Genomic DNA, 16,089 nt, shown 5'->3' on the forward strand with positions numbered 1-16,089 from the left:
AGCCTCACTTCCTGTTTCCAACCCTGCTGACTGCGACTGTACGAGGTGTGATTATTGACAGACGTTTCTTCAGGAAGAAGGAAGGGACACAACCATGGAGGACGACAGTAGTTCCATTTAATGCTACGAGACGTTTCAGTCCAGAACGCATTAAGAGCACTTTCACAATATTTACAGCAAGTCCGAGCCGACCGAGCACCAGGAGGAGGACCAATAAATAACGAGGGCGGGAGGGAAACAGCCAATCAGCTGACAGCAGCTCCACTGTGTACCACCGTCCATCAGGATGAGGCGGTTACCGTGGAGACGCTCTCCCTCGGAACCGAGGCGGTTACCGTGGAGACGCTCTCCCTCGGAACCGAGGCGGTTACCGTGTAGACGCTCTCCGTCGGAACCGAGGCGGTTACCGTGGAGATGCTCTCCGTCGGGACGGAGGCGGTTGCCGTGGAGACGCTCTCCCTCGGGACGGAGGCGGTTGCCGTGGAGACGCTCTCCCTCGGGACGGAGGCGGTTGCCGTGGAGACGCTCTCCCTCGGGACGGAGGCGGTTGCCGTGGAGACGCTCTCCCTCGGGACGGAGGCGGTTGCCGTGGAGACGCTCTCCCTCGGGACGGAGGCGGTTGCCGTGGAGACGCTCTCCCTCGGGACGGAGGCGGTTGCCGTGGAGACGCTCTCCCTCGGGACGGAGGCGGTTGCCGTGGAGACACTCCCTCAGGACGGAGGCGGTTGCCGTGGAGACGCTCTCCCTCGGGACGGAGGCGGTTGCCGTGGAGACACTCCCTCAGGACGGAGGCGGTTGCCGTGGAGACTCTCCCTCAGGACGGAGGCGGTTGCCGTGGAGACGCTCTCCCTCAGGACGGAGGCGGTTGCCGTGGAGACACTCCCTCAGGACGGAGGCGGTTGCCGTGGAGATGCTCTCCATCACAGCAGTGAAGTGGACCGTTGCTCCACACCTTTAACGTGTTGGAAGCCTCTCGGCTCACCGAGTGAGCGTCTAATGAACTTCTACATGTTCCTGTCTGGAACCTCAGTGGAACACAGCCCAAGCGGGAACCTCTGAGTTCGGACTTCTTCGTTCACAGATTTAAAGTATTTACAGCTGTTTCTGCTCTCCGCTGCCACCGGCGTCTGCTTCTGCGGCTCGACTGGCCAGTCTTCTCCCCTCAGCTGAGGTGGAGCCTCCAGGCGCCTGCTGGTTCTTGTCTCAGGAGGACATTAACAGCACCAGTCCCTCACAGCGACAAGGACATCAGCTCGTCATGAGGCTCCACCTCCTCTGAGCCAGGAGCCAATCAGACGCCTCAGGACGGACTCTATGAAAACCCTTGAGATGGTTCATGTTCTTCCACGACTCTTCAGCTGACACTCGCTGCTGCCTGCAGGTCTTCTGACTGAGCCCATCGGATAATTCATCTTGTAATCTCTGGACTGTTTCAGCAGTTTCCACATTCTCAAGCAGCCGGCCTGCTTCGTCCACGTTCAGCGGAGGCTTTCAGACTTCTTATCAGGGAGAGAATCTTATTCCACTTGATTTAAGATAAAGTCACTGAGAAAGTCAGATTAATGATTTAAGACGCTTCATCAGATTCTTATTCGATGAGCAGATCGTTATTTCAAGGTAGGAAAAGGTCAAAGTTGTTAATGAAGAGAAACAGAAGAAGAGAAAAATGGTCTTGACGGATCGTCTCGTCTCTCTGACTTTCTGACTGAATTTATCTGAAATGAGCTTCGCTGGCTGAAGCCGGTCGAGTGGAGGGTTTGATTCCCGGCAGTCAGTCAGTGGAGGGAGGAGGCCGAGGCCGGGTCCGCCTGCTGGGGGGCGGGGCCGGGACCGGCCGCCGGCGGGCGGGGGTTGAGGCGGGGGGGCAGGGGGGTGGAGGGGCGGATGAGGGGCGGGGGCTGCTGCAAGGTGGCGCGGGGCTGCAGGAAGCGGGCCTGCTGCTGGAGGGGCGGCGGCTGGCGGTGCAGCGACGGCGTGGCCGGCAGCGAGGGCCGCAGGAGGGGGGGCGGCTGGTGGAGGGACGAGGACGACGCGCCGGGCGGGACGGCGGTCTGAGCCGAGGAGGACGAGCAGGAGGAGGCGGCGGCGGCCAGGGCTGGAGACCCCCGGGACGGCGGAGGACCCTGAAACCAGGAAGGAGGGGATTCGAACTCCAGCGTGCTTTTCCTCACACATTCATCACAAATAAATTCTACAGAATCCTTCACTTTCAGCCAGGCTGATCAACATCTTCACTGTTCACCGGCCCGGCTCACCTCCTCGTCCTCCTCGTCGGTGCTCTTCCCCGACGGCGTGGCGGAGCTGTTCTTCCCCTCCTCCACAGAGGGGGCGCTGTCCCCGTTGGGAGCCCGGGTTCCCTGCTCCGCCTCCCACTCCTGCAGCACCTCCTCCAGGTTGAACCGCCGCCGGTAGTTCACGAAGAAGTTCTTGACCTGGCCCACCATCTTGTTTCCGATGACGTCCGCGATGGCTTGGAAGTCTTTCCCGTACTTCCTGACTCCTGGAAGAAGAAGAAGGAGGAGGAGGAGGAGGAGGAGGAGGAGGAGGAGGAGGAGGAGGAGGAGGAGGAGGAGGAGGCGGTGGCTGGGAGCCGTTCCCTCACCACGCCTCCTGAGAGCGGCGCTGGAACTCACCCTGAACCGCCAGCAGCTGCTCGTCGGTGGTCCAGCGAGCGTTCACCTTCTGGGTGCTCTGCAACGGGAGAGACCCGGTTAGAGACTCCAGGTCTGCAGGATCAGGGACCACACAGGTCAGAGGTCAAGAGTACCTCAGGCAGCCTGAACTCCTCGATCCCACACTCCAGCATGTGTTTGAGTCCGCTGTTCATCTGCTTGGCATTCTGCACCTAACGGCAAGGAGAGACCCTCAAACCTCCTGCAGACCCCCCCGGACCAGTGGACCAGCTCCTCCTCCTGGCTGAGGCTGCGTGCTGGCGCCCCCTACCTGCCTCTTCAGAGACACCAGCTCCATGTCCAGCTGCCGCAGCAGGGTGTTGGCGGCCGAGGCGCTGCAGGACACGGCCACCACGTCCTCCTGGGTCAGGTACATGCCTTTGGGGGGGCGGCAGCGGGAGCGCTGGTGGTGTCGGTGCTGCAGCGTCTGGTGCTCCCGACGGCCCAGGGCCATCTTGGAACCCGGAACCGGGGGCTCCACCGGGTTCTGAGGACCGACGCAGAGGAGACGCTGTCAGGAGCCGCGGCCTCGAGACAAACCGGAACCTCGCTGAACCACGCTGAGCCTCGCTGAAACATTCTGAACCACGCTGAACCTCGCTGAACCTCGCTGAACCACGCTGAACCACGCTGAACCACGCTGAACCTCGCTGAACCTCGCTGAACCACGCTGAACCACTCTGAACCTCGCTGAACCTCGCTGAACCACATTGAACCTCGCTGAACCTCGCTGAACCACTTTGAACCTCGCTGAACCACATTGAACCTTGCTGAACCACACTGAACCTCGCTGAACCTCGCTGAACCACATTGAACCTCGCTGAACCACATTGAACCTCGCTGAACCTCGCTGAACCACGCTGAACCTCGCTGAAACATTCTGAACCACGCTGAACCTCGCTGAACCACATTGAACCTCGCTGAAACATTCTGAACCACGCTGAACCTCGCTGAACCACGCTGAACCTCGCTGAACCTCGCTGAACCACGCTGAACCACGCTGAACCTCGCTGAACCTCGCTGAACCACATTGAACCTCGCTGAACCACTTTGAACCTCGCTGAACCACATTGAACCTCGCTGAACCTCGCTGAACCACTTTGAACCTCGCTGAACCACATTGAACCTCGCTGAACCACATTGAACCTCGCTGAACCACATTGAACCTCGCTGAACCACGCTGAACCTCGCTGAAACATTCTGAACCACGCTGAACCTCGCTGAACCACATTGAACCTCGCTGAACCTCGCTGAACCACGCTGAACCTCGCTGAAACATTCTGAACCACGCTGAACCTCGCTGAACCTCGCTGAACCTCGCTGAACCACGCTGAACCTCGCTGAACCTCGCTGAACCTCGCTGAACCACCCTGAACCACGCTGAACCTCGCTGAACCTCGCTGAACCTCGCTGAACCACATTGAACCTCGCTGAACCTCGCTGAAACACATTGAACCTTGCTGAACCTCGCTGAACCACGCTGAACCACGCTGAACCTCGCTGAACCACGCTGAACCTCGCTGAACCTCGCTGAACCTCGCTGAACCACCCTGAACCACGCTGAACCTCGCTGAACCTCGCTGAACCACATTGAACCTCGCTGAACCTCGCTGAAACACATTGAACCTTGCTGAACCTCGCTGAACCACACTGAACCACGCTGAACCACGCTGAACCTCGCTGAACCACACTGAACCTCGCTGAACCACACTGAACCTCGCTGAACCACATTGAACCTCGCTGAACCTTGCTGAACCTCGCTGAACCACATTGAACCTCGCTGAACCTTGCTGAACCTCGCTGAACCACATTGAACCTCGCTGAACCTCGCTGAACCTCGCTGAACCACACTGAACCTCGCTGAACCTCGCTGAACCACACTGAACCTCGCTGAACCTCGCTGAACCTTGCTGAACCTCGCTGAACCACACTGAACCTCGCTGAAACACATTGAACCTCGCTGAACCTCGCTGAACCTCGCTGAAACACATTGAACCTTGCTGAACCTCGCTGAACCACATTGAACCTCGCTGAACCTCGCTGAACCTCGCTGAACCACACTGAACCTCGCTGAACCTCGCTGAACCTCGCTGAACCACATTGAACCTCGCTGAACCTCGCTGAACCTCGCTGAACCTCGCTGAACCACACTGAACCTCGCTGAACCTCGCTGAACCACACTGAACCTCGCTGAACCTCGCTGAACCTCGCTGAACCACAGTGAACCTCGCTGAACCTCGCTGAACCTCGCTGAACCTTGCTGAACCTCGCTGAACCACACTGAACCTCGCTGAACCACATTGAACCTCGCTGAACCTCGCTGAACCTCGCTGAAACACATTGAACCTTGCTGAACCTCGCTGAACCACACTGAACCTCGCTGAACCTCGCTGAACCACACTGAACCTCGCTGAACCTCGCTGAACCACACTGAACCTCGCTGAACCTCGCTGAACCTCGCTGAACCTCGCTGAACCTTGCTGAACCTCGCTGAACCTCGCTGAACCTCGCTGAACCACATTGAACCTCGCTGAACCTCGCTGAACCTCGCTGAACCACACTGAACCTCGCTGAACCTCGCTGAACCACACTGAACCTCGCTGAACCTCGCTGAACCTCGCTGAACCTCGCTGAACCTCGCTGAACCTCGCTGAACCTCGCTGAACCTCGCTGAACCTCGCTGAACCTCACTGAACCTCGCTGAACCACACTGAACCTCGCTGAACCTCGCTGAACCACACTGAACCTCGCTGAACCTCGCTGAACCACGCTGAACTATGCTGTCCACACTTCCTGCTGCTGCAGTGACTGTTGTCCTGAGGCTGTGTGAGCGGCGCAGTGTGTGAGCGGCGCAGTGTGTGCGCGGCGCAGTGTGTGAGCGGCGCAGTGTGTGCGCGGTGCAGTGTGTGAGCGGCGCAGTGTGTGCGCGGTGCAGTGTGTGCGCGGTGCAGTGTGTGAGCGGCGCAGTGTGTGAGCGGCGCAGTGTGTGAGCGGCGCAGTGTGTGCGCGGCGCAGTGTGTGCGCGGCGCAGTGTGAGGGGTGGAGGTGGTGCTGGATGCTCACCTCCTTCTTGGCTTCCTTGTTGGGGTCGTAGTCGCTGTCGTTGGCTTCGATGGGATTGGCGTCCTCCATCTCTTCATCACTGCACAGGAGAGCAAAGCGCCGTCAGCCCAAACCCGGGACCGGCAGCAGCAGGACGGCGCCGCCCCGCCCCGCCCCGCCCCGCCCCGCTCCGACCTGTCGTCCTGGTTGCTCCTGCTGGCCAGCTTCCGGGCCTGCCGGTCCATCAGGCTGGTTCTGGAGCGCGTCTTCTTCCACGAGTAGTAATACTTGACCAGGCTGGAGATGGACTTGTCTGGCAGCTGAGGGGCACACGGGACACGGGCTGAGTCCCGGACGGGGACGGGGACGGGAGCCGTCCTGTCCTTACCATCTGCTGGATGCGGTGGAAACTCTTCCCGTGGAAGCTGAACGCCTGCTCGAACAGAACCTTGTCCTCCACCGTCCACTCGTCTGGGAACGGCGTGAAGTTCGGCAGGTCGGCCAGAGACTTCTCAATGTTGTGTTTGTGCCAGAAGAGCATCCCCAGAGCCTGGACACACACACACACACACACACACACACACAGAAAGACGACAGATCGGCGTGTGAGCCGCAGGGTGGAGGCAGCATCATGGTGTGGGGCTGCTCTGCTCTGCTGTTGTGGACAGCCTTCTGTGGGTGAGGCAGACAGGTCGGTGTCTGGCCGTCGCCCTCTACTGGCAGCTTGGAGAGGCTTTATTTACTCCGCCGACTGAATTGGCCCCACGAGTGGACCTGAACGGTCCGGCTGTGCTTCAGGACGTCCTGGAGGATCATGGGAGTGACCCCAGAGACCCCAGAGAACATGTGCTGCCTTCTGGAGAGGCTCCTTCAAAATAAAACTTCTGTAACTCCTTATAATCCATGTTGAGAGTGTGTTGCTCTCTGTGCTTTCATTCCTGGAACGAACAGCACCACCTGCTGGACCAACAGGAGAGCCTCATGTTTTGGGAGCGTGTGTTTGTGTTGTCCGGGCGTGTTGAGCCGTTCCTCCTGAAGGTTCTGAAGGTTCTGCAGATCGCCGCAGGACTCACCTGCTCCACGTTGTAGCCGTGCTTCTCCTTGGCGATGGCGATGTACTCGTCCACTGTGGGGGAAGCAGACGGTCAGCGGCGGGGCGGAGCGCTCTGCGCGCTCGGCTCGGCTCGGCCCACTTACGTTTGGAGTCGGCGATGGAGTGGTACGGAGACCACACCAGCATCCCGCCGCCGTCTTTGTCCGTGTACTTGGTGGAACCTGAGAGGACCGGCAGAGCGAGGTCAGACGGGGACGGACGTCTTCGCTTCCTGCTGTGAGCATTGATCACCTTCCTCAGTTTGAAATCCTGTGTGTGTGTGTGTGTGTGTGTGTGTGTGTGTCCGTCCTACGGTCTCCTGAATGGGCAGGTGCTGGCTCCTCGCTGCTGAAAGGTGTCAGTAGCATCCCGTTAGCAGTTCTTGCAGTGGGCTGGATTCTGAGTGTGAGTTGGAATTGATCATCTGCTCTGGTTTACTACACCAGCAGAGCAGAGCAGGGACCTGACTGGACCTGACTGGACCTGACAGGACCTGACTGGACCTGACTGGACCTGACAGGACCTGACTGGACCTGACTGGACCTGACTGGACCTGACTGGACCTGACAGGACCTGACTGGACCTGACAGGACCTGACTGGACCTGACTGGACCTGACTGGACCTGACAGGACCTAACTGGACCTGACTGGACCTGACTGGACCTGACTGGACCTGACTGGACCTGACTGGACCTGACTGGACGTGACAGGGCCTAACTGGACCTGACAGGACCTGACAGGGCCTAACTGGACCTGACTGGACCTGACTGGACCTGACTGGACCTGACTGGACCTGACTGGACCTGACTGGACCTGACAGGGCCTAACTGGACCTGACTGGACCTGACAGGACCTGACAGGGCCTAACTGGACCTGACTGGACCTGACCGGGCCTGAGCCCTGGAGCAGGACTGACAGCTTCAGGTCCTGTGGCTCCTGAACCACGTCTGTGGTCTGAGAAGCGAGGAGGCAGGTGGCGCTGTGGCGTCTGGGAGGCCCAGTGCAGTGGAAGCACTTGGGTGCACCAGAAATGAGAATCTCTTTTGCCAGGTGTTCAACCTCTGGGTTCACTCCTGGACCTGGGGATCAAACCATGGTCCCAGAGGACCATCCACTGCTCCACCGAAACCCCAGCAGAACCAGTGATGGTAGGATAAGGCAGTAAAGGTAACCACCGATCAAACAACTGCTTCAAGTTCAAAATGCTGAAAATTCTTGAGCTTGATTAAAAATGTTGCTGTATTTTTATTCTGAATAAAGACTGAGTAACCTGAGCAGCTGTGTTCCCTTCAGCGCACCGTGTGGTTCCTTATTGTTATCGATATTTATTTCATTAGAAGCCTCTGCGCCGCAGGCGAAGCCGACATTTAACCCGTCTGATGAAGAGAGGCTGAACCAGTCCGTCCGGCGGTGGCAGCGTTACGGAGCCCGGAGCGAGGCTACCACCGGCCAGCTCTCCGCCGGAAAACACGCGCAAACCTCACCTGGCTCGAACTCAGGGATCGTAGCCTGATAGTCGCTCCCAACCCGCATCCCCACATCTGCAAAGAACGAACAGCGGACAAAAGACAGGTTAAAACCCGGCGCGGAGGCGAGCCCGCGGTGCGGGGCTCCGCGGTGTTCGAGGCTATACTCGCCGTGCTCGTCGTCGCTTCCACTCTCATCAGAGAAATGTCCGTTGGAGGCGTTGGACGGACTCTTCGTTCCGTTCGAGCGGCCTTTGCCCAGGTACTCCGAGCCTTTATCCATCATCCCCGGCATCTCGGCGCTGCAGCTCGCCGTCCGGGCGCTTTTCTGGGAGCAGGGTCGTCGGCGGCGGCTCTCGGCTGCGGTGCGCTCTCTGGCCGCTTCTCCATCCGTGTCGCTCGGCCAGGCTTCCCTCCACCCCCCGCAGGCTTACAGCCGGCTGTTTTATGGCGTCAAACATAGAGGACAGCCAAGCCAGGCGTGTTGACAGAGTTTCGGTACTTTCTGCTGTAAAACATCTCTTCTCGGGGGGATTTTTCAGTGAAAACCGCAGTCTGAGTGGGATCTAACCCCCGTCACGGAAGCTTCTGACGCACCGCGGGGCCGCAGTGCGGCTGCTGCTGCGGCGGAGACCCGCAGGAGATCCCTCCGCCCCAGCAACTCAAAACACGGACACATCACATCTCAAATCCACATTAAGACACGATTTCAGTTCAAAACTCCACATTAAGACACGATTTTACCTTAAAACTCCACGTTAAGTCACGATTTTACCGCAAAAATCCACATTAAGACACGATTTTACCTTAAAACTCCACGTTAAGTCACGTTTTCACTCTAAAACGCCACATTAACATAAGACACGATTTAAGTTTAAAACTCCACTCTAAGACATATATTTTAAAAACTTCACATTCACAAAGAAATTTAACTAAAAACCCCACATTAAAACAGAATTTCCCTCTAAAAAAATTCACGTAAAGACATAGTTTGATTTAAAAACTCCACATGAAGACAAAACTTCGCTAAAAATTCCATATTCAGTCAAAATTTCACTAACAACTTAACATGAGATGTTTCTGCTGAAACTGGGGTGACAAATGTGTATTATATATAACGGGATAAACCTTGATATTTTGCATCAATGTGTTGGCAATGATTGTTCAGTTTGTGTGTGATTATTTAATTATTTATAGTAGGGTTAGTTATAATAGTTTGTTTTACTTTTGTTTGCCAGACACCTTCTGCACTGACATCTAGAAACCGCCAGAGGGAGACAAAGCCCAATAACCAGACTGCGGTCAGAGCAGGAACCCATCCACCCATGATCCATACATCACTCTTCTATCATCCATCCATCAATTTATCCATCATCCATCACTCATAAAAGCTGTGTCTCTCTTCTAAAGTCTGCCCTCTCACCCTCTCTTCTGTACCCCCCCCCCCCCCCCATAGTCACCCCTTCCGTTAAAAAACAGCTTTCTTCCTTTTATGAGGAAGTTTTTCCTGCTTTCTCATGTTTAACTTTTGGCTTGTTATCTGTAAAAAAGTGAAGTGAACTGAAATGAATGCTGTGGTTTTTTCAGACATTTTACAATGTCATAATAATTTCAATGAAAGTGCATATTGTGAAGAAATGACAGAATTAGCATTAAATCTCCTATAATTGCATTAAAAATGGCGCACTTTGTTGTGTTAAAAATGTGAGTTGCTTTAAAACCAATACCATGTTGCCATTTCCTCAGTCAGGGACGTTCCAAATGACGTCATCATCTAATTTCCCAAGGCTAATTTGCTTATCAAGGTAAAATTACATGATGACATCGTTGAAAATGATACATTGTTGCAACTTCTCAGAGAAAAGGAACCTAGTGCACCATGCGACTGGCAGACATACGCCATAGAGCCCTGATCGTTAGAGCAGATGGAGCTACAGCCATAGAAGCCTGTTTCAAATGCAGCTTTTAAATCAAAGTACAGACATTTATTGACATACATCGATTGTGTTTTATTATCCTGTCATGAATGTAGAACTATTATCTCCAGTTCCAAATGAAATGTGATTGGTGTCTTGTCTCATTTTATCACACAGGAACATTTAAATAATTTAGATAAATGTAGTGGTTCCTGTTTGTGATTCTGTCTCCATTCATTTTGTTAATCACATGTTCCGTTTTATAATCGATAAGTCATCATTGACTTTAAAGGTGCATTAAGGAGTTTTCACATTGTATTTGAAACAGCGTCCCCTGCAGGCCTTGGGCGTAACTGCAGCTTAGTGAAACACTCGTGCCTGTGGCTTGTGTCCATGTACGTGCACGGAAGAGGGGAACTCCTTCCTCGCTCTTTTAGTAGCGCGGCAGTAAAATGTCAGTGTCTTCTGCCTGGTGTGTCTGTGTGGAGCTGTGGCAGTGCTAGAAGCCGGTCTGTTCTTACTTTCTGGAAGATCCATCCTCAATACCTCTCAGTTGTTGCTTGTTAAGCATCTGGCGGAGTAATGGCGGACAAAACGAAACATAAGCAAGTCAGGCCAGCCAGCGGGAGGCGCATTACGTCACATCATCTCAAATTCTCCACCAAAAAAATTCTGGTGCCGGACCGGCACTGCAACTTTCAAGTGACAATTTAGCATGTTAGCGGTACTGACAATCAGGGCCAGTCCGTCCTACAGGCGAAACAATACCCTGCCTGCGGCGCCACGTACTTGGGGGGGCGCCGTGGCCGTACAAGGGGCGCCCCGACGCTCCGTGTGAACACCGCTCTGCACCGCTCTGACGCGCCGTGTGAACGCCGTGTGAACACCGCTCTGCACCGCTCTGACGCTCCGTGTGAACACCGCTCTGCACCGCTCTGATGGTCCGTGTGAACACCGCTCTGACGCTCTGTTTGAACACCGCTCTGCACCGCTCTGACGCGCCATGTGAACACCGCTCTGCACCGCTCTGACGCTCCGTGTGAGCAGCGTACTTCTCGGCATCGCTCGGGGGCGGTACAGGTCTGCTGGATTCACAGCTCTGTGGCTCACAGCGGTGGAGAGAGCCAGAGACCTGCAGCTGGACCCGCCGGAGACATGTGGGAGAGACCAGAGGAAGGTCTCTGCTGGCTCCAGAAGCTGCAGACGGGCAGAAAACACCATCAAGGGAATGTCAGATCAGGACGACGCGTCAGTGACAGGGAGCCTCCAGTTCTCCTGGTTTGACCCGGTTATTTAGAGGGAAACCAGCATCCAGCACTCTGCTCCACCTGGACCCGGCACCGGGTTCTGGCTCCATCAGGCTTTAGCTTTGGAGCTCCTGCTGAGCAGGAGCCAATCAGCAGGCTCCTCACCCCCTGTAGCTGGGAGGGAGAGAGGAACCACTGGATGGATGGATGATGGATGGATGATGGATGATGGATGATGGATGATGGATGATGATGATGATGATGGATGATGGACGATGATGATGGATGGAAGGATGGATGGATGATGGATGATGGATGATGGATGATGGATGATGGATGATGGATGATGGATGATGGATGGAAGGATGGATGGATGATGGATGATGGATGGATGATGGATGATGGATGATGGATGATGATGATGGATGATGGATGATGGATGATGGATGGAAGGATGGATGGATGATGGATGTTGGATGGAAGGATGGATGGATGATGTTCTACCCCCACAGTTGCAGAACCTGAAGTGTCAGATAGAACCCTGCTGGTCAGGAGATCCTTGTGGGGTGAGGAGTGTCCTCCTGTCCTCCTGTCCTCCTGTCCTCCTGACCTGCTCTCCTCCTGTCCCCCTGTCCTGCTGTCCTCCTGACCTCCTGTCCCCCTGTCCTCCTGTCCTCCTGACCTCCTGTCCCCCTGTCCTCCTGTCCTCCTGTCCTCCTGTCCTCCAGTCCTCCTGTCCTCCTGTCCTCCTGTCCTCCTGACCTGCTCTCCTCCTGTCCCCCTGACCCCCTGTCCTCCTGACCCCCTGTCCTGCTGTCCTCCTGACCCCTGTCCCCCTGTCCTCCTGTCTCCCTGTCCTCCTGACCCCCTGTCCTCCTGTCCTCCTGACCTCCTGTCCCCTGTCCCCCTGTCCTCCTGTCTCCCTGTCCTCCTGACCCCCTGTCCTCCTGTCCTCCTGACGCTGAGCTCAGTTGTCCTTCCAGCAGGCTGGAGGACATCAGAAGTCCTGACAAACAAATGACGTTAAACATGGCATTGCTCTGCAGTGGGACAGGGGGACAGGGGGACAGGGGGACGGTCGTCCTCTGGTTTGAGTTCGCTGTCCTCTTCCTCTCACGCTGGCTCTGATGAAGACCCTGGCAGCTGCTCCGTGTGCTGTCCATGTCCAGGCTCAGTGGTGCAGTGGACAGCCCTGCACTGCTCACGGTTTGAGTCCAGGACAGAGAGCCTTCACTGGGGACTTTGCATGTCCTCCCTCTGCATCTGTAGACGTCCTCCAAGTGTCTAAACCCGGCGACATGAGTGTGTGTGTGTGTGTGTGTGTGTGTGTGTGTGTGTGTGTGTGTGTGTGTGTGTGTGTGTGTGTGTGTGTGTGTGTGTGAGAGAGAGAGAGAGAGAGAGAGAGAGAGAGAAAGATCTTCACTCTCTCTCCGCCCCCCCTCTCTCTCCCTCTCTCTCTCTCCAGTAGGCTCGTCTCGTGCCTTCGCGCCGCAGCAGACGGCAGGATGGCGGGGGGCCGTCGGGGTCTGGTCGCCCCTCAGAACACGTTCCTGGAGAACATCGTCCGTCGGTCTAACGGTAAGCAGCGAGGCTGAACGGTGCGGTGCCGTGCGGCGCGGTGCGGGACTGAGCGGTTCGGTGCCGTGCGGGGCTGTTCGGTGCAGTGTGGTGCCGTGCGTGGCGGTGCGGTGCTGGGCTGCGCGATGCGGCACTGAGCGGTGCGGTGCGGGACTGAGCGGTGCGGTGCGGGACTGAGCGGTTCAGTGCGCTGCAGTACGGTGCGAAGCTGTGCGCTGCGGTGCCGTGCGGGGCGGCGCGGTGCGGAGAGTCTGCCGCATGCAGGCTGCGTGTTGCGCTGGGAGCCCATCATCTTCATCATCCATCATCTTCATCATTCGGACCATTGTCCTTATCATTAATATTCAGTCTGACCTTTATGTGGCCCTCAAACAAATCCGAGAGTCTTTTCTCAGTATTTACAGAAAACGTTGATTTTTCACCTTGAATCCTAAAAAAATTCAAAACAAACAAACCATACCAGCAGGATCCAGCTGGCTTGACCCTGATCCAGCTGGCTTGACCCTGATCCAGGAGTGTTCACACAAACCAGATCATCCACTTCTTCCTCTGGGAAGATCTGAAATGCCACATTTCGATTATAATGCCGTTGTTTCATGATGGCCTGTATTTTCTCCCTCTGTTGTGTCAAAAACAAGTCTGTAATAACAGGTCCTCTTCTCAGGGGGGTCCAGCCTGGACAGGTCCTCTTCTCAGGGGGGTCCAGCCTGGACAGGTCCTCTTCTCAGGGGGGTCCAGCCTGGACAGGTCCTCTTCTCAGGGGGGTCCAGCCTGGATGGGTGTCCAGTCTGTGTCAGGGCCAGTTTAGGGTGACCAATTAACCTGTCCTGCATGTGTTTGGACTGTGGGAAGAAGCCGGAGAACCTGGAGAGAACTCTGGCACACGCGGGGAGAACATGCAAACTCCACACAGAAAGGGCCTGAGCCCTGGTCGCTCCAGGGCCCACAAGGTCATCGGCCCCGTTTCATGTGATTTGTTCACATTTACTCGTAAATAAATTATTGTAATAAAATGTGCAGTGCGTGTGAGAAGGTATACCATATGGGTGTGGGCTCCAATTTGACAATTCTTACATTACGACTGTCCATGAACGCATCAGAGCTGATTGGCTGTGGCATTAAGCATTAAACAGTATGCTAAACACTATGCTAGCCGCTAGCGGTACGACCCAAAACCTAACATCGGAGCCACTGGTGAGTCAGTGAAACCTTCAAAAATATTATCTTTATCAGAATGCTGAGGTCTGAAACACCTGCCTATCTGAATGTGCCTTGTGTTGCTCTCAACTGTAAGAGACCGGGAGTCTATTTTTTTCTAATATACATGAATTCCAAAAGATATAGATCGCTGTGTCTATATCTATCTGAATAGATTGTGTAATTTTAGACCAGCTGTGTTCATTTTATATTTAAGCTGTATCAAAGATGGTACAGATGTGGCCTGTGAGTTTTTATCTGAGCTTTCAGCACCATGGACAGCGGACGCTCTGAGATGACACCTGTCAGGCTGCATTTGTGTGTGTGTGTGTGTGTGTGTGTGTGTGTGTGTGTGTGTGTGTGTGTGTGTGTGTGTGTGTGCATACATACTCATGTGTGTATTTGTTCTTCAGAACAAGTTTGTGAACTGGTTTGTGACGTTATTCTGCTTTCTGAGGCATACAGGTTTTCTTGGCTCAGTAAAAGTGAGCATTAGTGTGTTGTTTGATGGTAGCATGAGGGATTGTTTGAATGATAAAATTACTATCAAAAGGGCCCGTCGAGAATGCTCCGCCCCCTCTGTGCTGAGACCCACGCTCCGCCTCTGCCCGGCGGTATTTGGAGACCCTGTCCAGGTGGCTCTGGAAGTTCCACCAGGCTGCGGGACAGAGACGGTGTTTCCTGGTTAGTATTGTCTCAGTCAGTGATTCTGATTTGATCAGACCTCAGACTTCCTGATGAAACCCGTCAGTAATCACAGTGTTGAGACAAATATGTGGATAAATATCTCCGAGGTGTGGACGACCAGCAGAGACACACAGAGGGAGAGGGACACCAGTCATCCCAGCAGTGCTTCAGTTTCTCTGTGATTTCCTGCCAGGCTGCAAGGTGAGGAATCCTGAAAGCAGATCGGGGGCGCCGGCGCCACTGGCCAGCAGTACGAATGGGAAAGAAGAAAAGGTGTAACTTTCACAATTTTTCTAAGTAGTTGTTGTACTCTTAAGCGAAGACAATTAATTAATTTCAGTAGTTCACCATATTATTTCCTGAGTCGTCCGTGCCCCCCAGATGCCCCCCCACCCCACCCCCCTCCCCTCTCCTTCCTGATTCACTCCATGACAGTTTCTGGACGTCCCCTCAGCTTATGAACAGATGTAAAAACGACCACAACTGTCCTGGTGCCCCGGGAAGAAAAAACAAGAAACCAAGAAGGAGGAGAAACAAGAGAAAGACAGAGGTAATGCTGCATGAAATAAATTATGTCTCTGCTGCAGAACGTGACATTAACCTGGATTAAGTGACAGGGCTGCTAATCCCTAAATAAACAGTGTCAATAATGTGGAGGGGCTTGCTGTTGTGGAAAATAATGTAGATCATGTAGATAACTACTGGTATTCTCATTCCTCAGGGGAATTTATACAAGATCATTTCAGACGCTGTTTACATTTTCTTTCATTCTTTTTTTAAAGGTTTTATTTGCCATGTGGGGAGCTAACGCTGGCCCTGCTGGTAATAGTCACTTCTCCACCCAGATCTTATAGCTGTGGACTCATCGTTAATGTTAAGAGTATCACAGGAGAGGGATGCTGCTGCTCAGAATCAAGCGCTCCTCCTGGTACCTCCACCTCAGAATCAAGCGCTCCTCCTGGTACCTCCACCTCAGAATCAAGCGCTCCTCCTGGTACCTCCACCTCAGAATCAAGCGCTCCTCCTGGTACCTCCACCTCAGAATCAAGCGCTCCTCCTGGTACCTCCACCTCAGAATCAAGCGCTCCTCCTGGTACCTCCACCTCAGAATCAAGCGCTCCTCCTGGTACCTCCACCTCAGAATCAAGCGCTCCTCCTGGTACCTCCACCTCAGAATCAAGCGCTCCTCCC

The 16,089-nt window shown here is 54.8% G+C and overlaps 3 protein-coding genes across 3 annotated transcripts in view; 1 reads left to right on the forward strand and 2 right to left on the reverse strand.

Moving 5' to 3' along the window:
* Positions 1–95: 95 nt before the first annotated feature.
* Positions 96–921, reverse strand: LOC115391068 (translation initiation factor IF-2-like). Its single transcript, XM_030095162.1, has 3 exons — positions 834–921; positions 738–779; positions 96–686 (listed from the first exon to the last, which is right to left on the reverse strand). Exons 1-3 carry the CDS (start codon positions 919–921, stop codon positions 172–174), a joined length of 645 nt encoding a protein of 214 aa, XP_029951022.1. The 3' UTR covers positions 96–171.
* rcor3 (REST corepressor 3) lies at positions 96–8,714 on the reverse strand. Its single transcript, XM_030094191.1, has 12 exons — positions 8,445–8,714; positions 8,292–8,348; positions 6,912–6,989; positions 6,788–6,840; positions 6,103–6,264; positions 5,910–6,034; positions 5,736–5,814; positions 2,944–3,159; positions 2,768–2,845; positions 2,634–2,691; positions 2,256–2,500; positions 96–2,123 (listed from the first exon to the last, which is right to left on the reverse strand). The coding sequence occupies exons 1-12, from the start codon at positions 8,566–8,568 to the stop codon at positions 1,776–1,778; spliced, it is 1,623 nt and encodes a 540-aa protein (XP_029950051.1). The 5' UTR covers positions 8,569–8,714; the 3' UTR covers positions 96–1,775.
* Positions 8,715–12,904: 4,190 nt separating this feature from the next.
* The window catches only part of LOC115390648 (potassium voltage-gated channel subfamily H member 1-like), a 33,750-nt gene continuing 30,565 nt past the window's right edge, over positions 12,905–16,089 (forward strand). Inside the window, exon 1 of the mRNA XM_030094579.1 lies at positions 12,905–13,014. Coding sequence (XP_029950439.1) covers positions 12,942–13,014 — 73 coding nt within the window. The 5' untranslated portion in view covers positions 12,905–12,941. The remainder of the gene's footprint in view (positions 13,015–16,089) is intronic.

This window comes from Salarias fasciatus, chromosome 6 (genome assembly GCF_902148845.1).
Source record: "Salarias fasciatus chromosome 6, fSalaFa1.1, whole genome shotgun sequence".
NCBI classification, from domain to species: Eukaryota; Metazoa; Chordata; class Actinopteri; order Blenniiformes; family Blenniidae; genus Salarias; species Salarias fasciatus.

Coding starts and splice junctions, on each gene's coding strand:
- rcor3 (XM_030094191.1), bottom strand. CDS start 8,568: ATGCCGGGGATGATGGATAAAGGCTCGGAGTACCTGGGCAAAGGCCGC. Junction 6,990..8,291: donor GATCCCTGAGTTCGAGCCAG/GTGAGGTTTGCG, acceptor CGGTCCTCTCAG/GTTCCACCAAGTACACGGAC. Junction 2,124..2,255: donor CCGACGAGGAGGACGAGGAG/GTGAGCCGGGCC, acceptor TCCTGGTTTCAG/GGTCCTCCGCCGTCCCGGGG.
- LOC115391068 (XM_030095162.1), bottom strand. CDS start 921: ATGGAGAGCATCTCCACGGCAACCGCCTCCGTCCTGAGGGAGTGTCTC. Junction 780..833: donor TGAGGGAGAGCGTCTCCACG/GCAACCGCCTCC, acceptor CTCCGTCCTGAG/GGAGTGTCTCCACGGCAACC. Junction 687..737: donor CTCCGTCCCGAGGGAGAGCG/TCTCCACGGCAA, acceptor ACGGCAACCGCC/TCCGTCCCGAGGGAGAGCGT.